Source organism: Dipodomys ordii, unplaced genomic scaffold (assembly GCF_000151885.1).
Source record: "Dipodomys ordii isolate 6190 unplaced genomic scaffold, Dord_2.0 Scaffold42, whole genome shotgun sequence".
In the NCBI taxonomy this organism is placed as follows: Eukaryota; Metazoa; Chordata; class Mammalia; order Rodentia; family Heteromyidae; genus Dipodomys; species Dipodomys ordii.
In genome coordinates this window covers 5,742,398-5,752,515 of record NW_012267258.1, presented here as the reverse complement: position 1 = coordinate 5,752,515, position 10,118 = coordinate 5,742,398, and the positions used below count along the sequence as shown (strand labels likewise).

General features: G+C 41.1%; 1 protein-coding gene across 1 annotated transcript in view; it reads left to right on the top strand.

Annotated features, from left to right (window-relative positions):
* Window positions 1-10,118, top strand: part of Ano6 (anoctamin 6) — a 121,389-nt gene that overhangs the window by 47,483 nt on the left and 63,788 nt on the right. Inside the window, exon 3 of the mRNA XM_013018717.1 lies at window positions 8,402-8,530. Within this exon, the coding sequence (XP_012874171.1) occupies window positions 8,402-8,530 (129 nt within the window). The remainder of the gene's footprint in view (window positions 1-8,401; window positions 8,531-10,118) is intronic.

The window sequence follows — 10,118 nt, the reverse complement described above, 5'->3', positions numbered from 1 at the left end:
ACATAAGCAAAAAGAAAAAAGCCGGAAGTGGCGCTATGGCTCAAGTGGTAGAGCGCTAGCCTTGAGCTGAAGAGCTGAGGGACAGCACCCAGGCCTAGAGTACAGGTCGCACTACCGGACCCCCCAAAAATAGTTTAGGTTATAGTTGATAATTTTTTAAGATGCCCCAGAATATTATATACTACATTTGAGAAAACTTCACACACAGTGACCATTTAAACATTGGTGTAAAGTTAATTGTCTGAAAATTCATTTCTTCAGAGCATTTAATTTATTGAAGATTCCCAATGATTTGGCAGGAGAAAACTGGTAAGGTTTTATTTATAATTATAACACATAATTATATGACATAATTATGTTAATAGGGTTTTGCTTATATACTTCTTTAGTCAGTCTAAGATATCTTTACACCATTGTTGTCAGTGAGCCATATGGGTTGTATGTTGGGGAAACATTTTTACCCCACAACAAATAGCCATTTCTTAAGCTGTTCTCTCAGCCTTTTGTTTGTGTTTTGGTTTTGAGATAAGGGCTCTCTAACTTTGTCTGGTCTGACAGCACATTGGAGGTGATCTTACATCTGTCTTCTGAGTAAAAAGGATTACAGCCTGTGTCAATCAAGTTTGGCAATAATACCCATGCTAGCTGGGTGCTGGTGGCCTACACCTGTAATCCTAGCTACCAAGAAGCTGAGCTCTAAAGATTATGGTTCAAAGTAAGCTCGGGCAGGAAAATCCATTAGACTTTCATCTCCAATGAAGTTCCAAAAAAGGCAAAAGTAGAGTTGTGGCTCAAGTGGGTAGAGGGTCAACTTTGAACAGAAACAAGCTCAGGAACAATGCGCAGGACCTGAGTTCAAGCCTCAGGACTTGCACCCCCCCCCCAAAAAAGTCAACTGAACCGTTGAAAGCTAAAAATAATTCAGGGAAACTCTGAAGCTAGAAATTGAAACCTGTGTCAGCTGAAGAAATCTTAGAAACCTTTAGACAGCTGTCAGACTTGTGTCAGTAGCAGAATGACAGATTGTCACCTAAGGTCTATGTGAATATACAGAAACCTCATAAAGAGCTTAAGATGTAGTACCTTGGTTACATGCTCAGTTACAGTTGTGCTCTTTAGTTCACAGTCTGAAACACACAGTCACAAAACCCTTCTGTCCATTTTCAGGTAAGAGCCACCAGCTCTAAGATTAGCTCTGCATAACATCTCAAGGACATAACCTGGGGCCTGGAGAAAAGAGCAGTTGTTCACAACTTTGGACTTAAAGTAGAAGCTACCACAACAATACCATGTTCCAGGCAATTGAAATATTTTTCATGAAGAGGAACAGGATAGAGGGGAGCTGGGGAACCACATGGTTCTGAAGTGAAGCAACAAATACTGTTTCTGGAAACAAAGGATCTTAAAAATCAAGCTGTAGATAGGATATTGTCCAAGGCCATTAAATCATGAAGAAACATGTTCCGTGTGTGTGTGTGTGTGTGTGTGTGTGTGTGTGAGAGAGAGAGAGAGAGAGAGAGAAACTAGGATTCAGATTCTTGATTTATATTTTGATGCTCTACCAACTGAGCCCTATCTCCAAACCCCCTAGTTTTAATTTTTTTTTGATCTTCAAGGTCATTTCAAAGTTCTGTCTTTATTTCATCTATCCTAATTCAGAAACTTTAAGAATATTAAGATCATATGAAAATCACTTCCTTGCATGGACAAGAGCGAAATATTTAATAACAATTTTGCTGGAGGCAATGTGCTTTCCTTCACCCTTGTCCCGTGTGTATCTGTGAGAAACGTGATGTTTTAATAATAGAATTCCAGGGTTTATTTTAATATAGAGAAATAGACAAAACCCATCTACCAGATTAGGAGCCACTGCTATATAACTGCTCCCTGTGTGAATAGCAGCAATGTGAGGACATTTTCATGATACGGTTGGATATTTATAAGCAACTACATCTGTATCATATGAGAAATAACTAAAAATAACTAATTCAGCTATTTGGGAGCTAGTTGTAGTCGTTTATCAATGTAAAATAGCATTGCATTTTTTTTTAAAAGAAAGGGTACATCAGATTTAACTAGCAAATTAAATCGAAAAAGCAGTAGGTTCTAAGTCAAGGGAAATGTATGAGCCAAAATACTAGTATGTGGTAGGCATACAGGTGGCATGTAATCTGTGAAAGAAAAGTCAGTGGGGTAATGACCTAAAACACTTCGAACCTTAGAACCTAAAACCTTAGAAACACTACAGTTAAACCTCCACAGAAAGATAATGTGTCAATACTGCTGAACTTATTGCTGGCTGACAAGTCCCTGAAACCCCTCTCACATTTCCTTTAGGGACTTATTTGGTAGAAGTGAATTCTTCCTATCCTGCTTTCCATTCCTCTGATGCCTCTTCTAATGGTGTCTTAGCCAGCAACACCACCACCGTCAACCATGGGGACAGCTCAGTCCATTTCTGCACTTAGGTTGTTGCATGCACAATTTATAAATGAACATGACCCTCTCCTAACCCTTAGCTCCATATCTTGAGTATTTATCATTAAAAAGACATTGGTGCCCTTAACTTCTCAGTCTTTCTTTAGCTGCAAGGGTCCCAAACGGAACCTCATGGAATCCTGTAAGTCTGCTCTATATTGCCCTCTGCTCACCTGCCCATCCCTGGGAAGCTTGTAGGGTTTCCTCAGAAAAACTCAAGACAGTCTACTGCAAAATGAGTAAATAATCACATAGTTTGGTTAGGTCAAGGCTCTCCATTGGAACTATTCAGCAAAGCAGTGATTCCTTTGGGCACTGATGTTTACATTCCCTAGTTAAAAGGTATAAATTATCTAACTGAGGTGTCCTCATGCCTGTAATCCCAGCCATTTGGGAGGCTGAGTTTAGTTAGGTGGATCATTTTGAGACAAGCCCAGGCAAAAAAGTTCCTGAGACCTCATCTCAATGAATACAAATTCTATGTGGCTACACATACCTGTTAACCCAACTGTGAGTCCTGGGACGGGCTGGGTATAAATGCAAGCACCTTATTTGAATGATAACAGAAGCAAAAAATGATTGGAGGCACAGCTCAAGAGGTAGAGTGCCCACCTAGCAAGAAAGAGGCTTTAAGTGCAAGTCCCAATACTATACCTTCCCCCTCCATACTCCCCAAAATGCCAACCATCACAGTATGAATTCTGACTGATTTTGGAAAGATTTGACAAATACTCATGTGGTGAAGGTGGTCCAGGCACCTTACTCTGCTGGTGGATGTGTTGATTTTGCATCTCCTGTAATCATTATTTAGCAGCCTATACATCAGAAGCTTTTGAAAAGCCAAGGCACTTAAGATCTGCTTCCAGAATTTGGCCTAATGAAACAGCGATTGAACATGTGCACACATACATACGTACAAGGGCAATCATCGCAGTGGTGTTTATGAAAGCGGAAAATTGGAAGCCGCTTCTGAGTTTCTCAGTAGAGGAACTGTTTAGCTAAATTATATTGCAGCTATTAAACATGATGATGCAGATTATGTAAAGCTCGAAAATGTCTATGATAGATGTTTATGAAACAGTTCGTATGGTATGGTACCATTTTGGTTAGTGTGTATGTGTGTGTGTGTGTGTGTGTGTGTGTGTGTGTGTGTGTGTGTGTGTGTGTGTGTGTGTGAGCCTGTACTCCAAAATAGTAGCTCATCTCTGGAAGGTACTTATTTTGTCCTGAATGTAATTTTATTTTTCCAGTTGCGGGGCTCAAACTCAGGGCCTGGTCTGTGTCCCTGAGCTTTTTTGCTCAAGGCTAGCACTCTAGCACCTTGTGCCACAACTTTACTGATTTTTTTTTTTTTTTTGGTGGTTAATTGGAGATAAGAATCTCAGACTGAGAGAAGGGGCTGGGAAGGTAGTTCAGAGGTAGAGCGCTTGCCTTGCATGCATGAGGCCCTGGGTTTGATTCCTCAGCACCACATAAGAAGAAAAAGCCGGAAGTGGTGCTATGGCTCAAGTGGTAGAGTGCTAGCCTTGAGCTGAAGAGCTGAGGGACAGTGCCCAGGCCCAGAGTTCAGGCCCCATGACTGAGCACCCCCCCCAAAAAAAAAAAACCAAACTCATAGACTTTCCTACCTGGATTGGCTTTAAACCACGATCCTTAGATCTCAGCCTCCTGAGTAGGTAGAATTATAGGCATGAGCTATCACTACTTGGCTAAATATAAATCTTATCAGAAAAAAATATAAAAGGTCTTTGTAGCCTAAGGGAAAAAAATTAATCAGGCCTCAATGACTCGTATTAGTACTTCTAGCCCCTCAGGAGTCTGAGATTTGAGAATCAAGGATCGAAGTCAGCCTGGAAAGGAAAGTCTATGAGAAGTTTATCTTCAATTAACCACTCAAAGCTGGAAATGATGGTGTTTTTTTTTTTCATAGCAATCTGATCAAAATCAAAAGAATAAAGGGCAACCAACTTTCTTTGATTTCTGCAGTGTTTTTGCAGGTTGTATAAAGGAAAAGGAGATTCACTTTTATTTATACCTCATGTCTACCGAAACTGTGCCATAATTAGGCTAAACAGGAATATATGTCTTTGCTAACTTCATGGAATGCAGATAAAAATCCAACTCCATATTTTATGAGAGCTAAATATTTACATAGAAGGTTTTGCTTCTAAACTTGTCTCCCCTAGAAGGTTTTATGTAAGTCAATTCAGGATTTACTGAAAAAAATAGAAGGTCTAATGTTTTCAGTTTTGTTCTCTTTTCTGACTACAGTTTGGTTTTTCTCCTGCTATTCTGCTTGGCATTGATGATTTGGACTTCTAGTCTTGATTTTTTTTTTTAATTGTGAAAATACCATACAGAGGGGTTACAATTACATGGGCAAGGTAATGAGTACATTTGTTATTAAGCATTGTTGCCTCCTCCTTTGTTTCCTCTTCCCATCTGCCCCCCTCCCCCTGCCAAAGTTGTAAGGTTCGTTTTTTGACATAACTTCTTGTACATCTCATTGTTGCAATGGGTCCTTATTTAAACAATTTGTTTTTTCCCTTCCCCTCCACAAATTATACCAACATCCAATACAGTGAAAACAGGGATTATACTGTGGGTACATACAAAGCAACAATGTTAGAAACATTAGTAAGAAAGAAAAGACATTTGAGTTAGTCTTGATTTCTATTTGTGTGTGTGTGTGTGTGTGTGTGTGTGTGTGTGTGTGTGTGCGCACGTACGCGTAGCACGCGCGCTGGTACTTAAACCTGGGCTTTGTCCCTCAAAGATGGCTCTACTTCTGGATTTTGGGTGCTTGATTGGAGCTAAGAATCTCAGGGACTTTCCTGCCCAGGTTAGCTTTGAACCATGATCCTCAGATATCAGCCTCCTGACTAGCTAGGATTTATATCATGAGCCATTAGTGTCTGACAATGTGTTTTTGTTCTTCAGTGAGTCATTGTCTTTAGACCAGCACTTTTGCTGTTGTTTTTGTTTTGCTTTTTTCACATATGCTTTCCAGCCCAGTGGAGAGCTTCCTCCATCTTCCTGCCTGCCTGGTAGGATGGCTTCTGCCAAGGAAAGGGAAAGCTGGTTTTCACAGCAGTAGAAGGCTGGCACCCTCACCCCGGCCACCGCTTCCTCCCAGGACCATATCCAAATATGGCTTCTTGCTTCCCAGGACTTGCTCTTGCCAGCTCATTGGTTCTTGGCACACACAGAAGGCATACTAGCATGCTGGGAGCTTAGCTGCCAGACTGCGCGTCTCCACTCCCCTCAGTGCAATGCGTGGGACTGTGTGCACATGTTCTCATGCCCGTCTCCATGCTTCAAACTTCATTCTGGTATGCTCTTGCTGAAGTCTGAGAAAACATGTGTTTGTTTTTTGGGTATACTTTTCAGATACCTGCGATCACCACCAAGCTTTCCTGACTGTCCCACCCTACCTTTTGCTCTCCTGAGACTTTATTCCATTCTCTCATTTCTACATAGTTTTCTTCTAGCAGTTGCCCTGGGTGTCACCAACCGTAAATTATTTGTTCCAAAGCCAGGCACTGGTAGCTCATGCCTATAATCCTAGTTACTCAGGAGGCTGAGATTGAGTATCATGATTTGAAGCCAGCTGGGGCAGGAAAGAGGAAAGTCCATGAGACTCTTATCTCCAATAATATACTCAGAAAAAGCCGGACGTGGCTTTGTGGGGCTGTGGCTCAAATTGGGCTGTGGCTCAAATTGGTAGGGTGATAGCCTTGAGCACAAAGAGGCTCAGGGACAGTGCCCAGGCCCGGAGTTTAAGACCCAGGAATAATGTAAAAAAAAAAAAAAAAAAAAAGTGAAGCTTGGCCTCAGTGGCTAGCAACCTGACTATTCAGAAGATGAAGATATGAAGATTGAGGTTTGAAACCAGTGATGTTCATGAGACTCTTATCTCCAATTAATTCACCAAAAGCCAGAAGTGGAACTATGGCTTCAGAACTTAAGAGTGCCAGCCTAGAGCAGAAGAAGCTAAGGGATAGCGCCTAAGGCCGGAGCTCAAGCCCCAGTAAGGGCAGCATAAATGAAAAAGTATCTAACAGAACTCTGTCGCTGAAAGGAAAAAGGACTGAGCATGCCTCTAAAGTATTAAATTACTCTTTTGCTCAAGGCTAATGCTCTGCCATAACTCCACTTCTGGCTTTTTTGCTGGTTCATTGGAGATCAAAGTCTCTCACGGACTTTTCTGCCTGAGCTGGCTTTGAACCTTGATCCTCAGATCTCATCCTCCTGAAGAGTTAGGATCACAGGTATGAGCCACCGGTGCCCAGTATAGTAAGTCCTTTTAAGAGAAACGTATTACTTTTCAATAACTGAAATCAGAAATGAGAGAACTGAATAATGGCCTCAGTCTCAGACCTTGATGTGTCTTTTACTCCAGGTTCTCAAGGCAGAGAGAAGCAGTACACTGTGCTTGAGACTGGGGTAAGGCCAAGGGTCCCTTCGCTTGGCGGGTGACATGCCTCTCCGCACCCTAGGATGGGGAGACAGGAAAGAAATAATAAGTATCAGCATGATAAGTTTTGCAAGAAATCCATTTCAGCTAAAGTGTGAGGAAAAGGAGGAAGTGGTGGAGTGGTGGTAAAATGGGGTGTTTTTTTTTCTTTTTTCCAATTGACACTGAATACAGAAGAGAATCACATTTAATGAGCAGAATGTGCAAACTGTTTCGTCAGAAAATTAGAGTGCATTCCTCTATCGTTTTCTTGTTATTTTTTTTTATTTTATATTTAGTTAGACAAAAGCCCTTCAATTCAGTTTTCTCAATCCATTTTTAATGAGAAAAAAGGAGGTGTATGTGTGTGTGTGTGTGTGCGCGCACGCACATGCACACACGCACACGCAATCATTGCCAGTACTGAAGATTGAAATCAGAATCTGGATGCTGTCCCTTAGCTTCTTTGATCAAGGCTGGTACTCTACCACTTGATCCACAGTGCCATTTCTGGCCTTTTGGCTATGAATTGGAGATAAGAGTCATAAACTTTCTTGCCCTTGCTGGCTTTGTACCATAGTCTTCAGATCTCGGCCTCCTGAATATCTAGGATTAAAGCTGTGAGCCAAAAGTGCCTAGTGATTGTTGGTACTTTTCAAAACACTTCTTCAGTTTATTTGCTATTGGTGAGGGGACATTGGGGATTTAAGAAAAAGCAGTATGTCTTTTGGATATGTGGGAACTTTTTTTTTATATTTGTTTATGATTACAAAATAGTTCTTTCTCTAGAGAAAGTGGTAGGGTCTAGAGGGAAGTAATTGAAAAATGATTTAAAACTTAAAAAAATAATATATAGGAAAGGTGAGATTCTCATCAAATACATCTGGTTTCTGGTTTCTTGCTAAATAAACTTCTCATGTCACTGTGCTCATATCCAAACATGACACCCCTTTAGCTGTTGGAGTCGGAAATAAATAAGGAATGATGGATGAATGTGTTCTGTGCACAATGCAGATACATCCCCAGACACCATAAGATAAAGCTGAATCAAAGACACTTCACCAAGAACACCTTGTGCTTGAAAAGGCCTTGCAGCATCATCAAGCATCCAATTAGGAACCTATCTTGCTTTCTCTATGATCACATCCTTGTGGTTCTTGAAACTAGAGACTACTTCTAAAGCTGTGTGCTGCTGGTTCCTGCCTAGAATCGTAGTTACACTGAGAATTGAGGTTTGAAGCCAGCCCAGGCAGAAAAGTTCATGAGACTCATATCTAACCACCAAAGAGCTGGAAATACAGTTGTGGCTCCAGTGCTGGAGCATCAGTCTTGACTGGACGAAGCTAAGGGACAGTGCTTGGGCCCTAAGTTCAAGCCCCAGTACTTGTTTCCCAAAAGAGGGGAAAAAACCCAAATTGTCAAGTTTCTAAAGGCGTATCTCACAATTTGTTATCTTATTCCCTACAGGAAGAATTTAATGGAAAAGCAGACTCTCTCTTTTTTAATGATGGACAGCGAAGAATTGACTTCGTCTTGGTGTATGAAGAAGAAGGTAGAAAGGAGAAACATAAAAAGGGTACAAATGAAAAACAAAAGGTAAGAGCCTTTTTTCTATTTCCATTTTCTTCTAGTAACCATTTTCTTCTAGTAATAACTTGTGTTATTATTTAAGTAGTAACACGAAGCCGATGTTAGACTATCACATACTAAACACGTTGATTATATTTTTTCTACGCCTGTTACCTCAAGACATGTTAACTGCAATTTCAGAAAAGAAACTTTGCAATGAAAACTTCTTCAGGCTCTTCACCTTCCTTGCTTTTATAGCTAAAGTAGGGTCTCATAAGAGAGTCACATCAAAGTGTACCTGGCTATTTGCACTGAGGTGGGGAAGGAAGCTAATTAATAATGATTGACAGATGTCTGCTGGCATGCCCTGTGTTCTCACTCAGGGGTTATAGGTGCACTGGCATGTATTTGCTGATTTCAATCTCATCATAGCATCATCTGAGTTCTGTTACCACATCATTGACAAATGACAGCAGACTTGTAGCGTGGGTCAACGGATTGCCCAAGCATATGGATGCAAAATCTAGCCCTGCTTCCAATATCTGCTTATTGTTGGTATTGCTCTGTTTTTTAGTACTAGGGCTTGACCTCAGGACCTCAAACTCCTGCTTGACTTTTTTTCACTGAAGGTTGGCTACCACTTGAGCCACAGCTCCACTTTCATTTTTTTGTTTGTTTGTTTTTTTGGTTTTTTGGTGGTTAATTGGAAATAAGACTCACAGACTTTCCTGCCTGGGTCTGGCTTCTGACTATGATCCTCAGATCTCAGTCTCCTGAGTAGCCAGAATTGCAGGAATGAGTCTGGCTCTCCATTGTCTGTCTTAAACCCAGAATTTGTGCTCTCGACCTCTTAGATTCTCTGCTGCCTCCTTCCTTTTCGTTCATTTCCACTCATAGTGCTTGTAACTCTTTCCTTTTTAAAAATTCTTGGATGAGGGGCTGGGCTGTAGCTCAATGGTAGAGTGCTTGCCTTGCATGCATGAGGCCCTGGGTTCGATTCCTCAGCACCACATGAGCAGAAAAAAAATGGAAGTGGGGCTGAGGCTCAAGTGGTAGAGTGCTAGCCTTGAGCTGAAGAGCTGAGGGACAGCGCGTAGGCCCAGAATTCAGGCCCCACGACCGACCAAAAATAAATAAATAAAATTCTTGGATGAAAACAGAGCCATCTTAATCTTGAGATAGTAAAACAACAGGGCAGATGTCTTATCTACTGCCTGGAACTCCTACACCCAAACTGCTTTAAATCCAAACAGGACAAAAAAGAGTGTGTGTTACATTGGCAGTGTTAGTTTTATACTACCCTGGAAATCATTCTCTCATTATTTTTCTCAAATATGTGCGATGGTACGTACAATTGTCCCTCCCTGCATTACTTCCTGAAATCCATACCAATCTCATTATTATTGTTAATTTTTAAGTAGTTGTACAGAGAAGTCTCAATTCAGCATGTCAGTTTATAAGTACAGCGCATCTTGATCAGTGTCACCCCTTCATCTGTTGATTTCTGCCTATTCTTTTTTTTTTTTTTTTTTTTGGGTCTGGTCATGGAGCCTGAACTCTGGGCCTGGGCGCTGTCCCTCAGCTCTTCAGCTCAAGGCTAGCGCTCTACCACTTG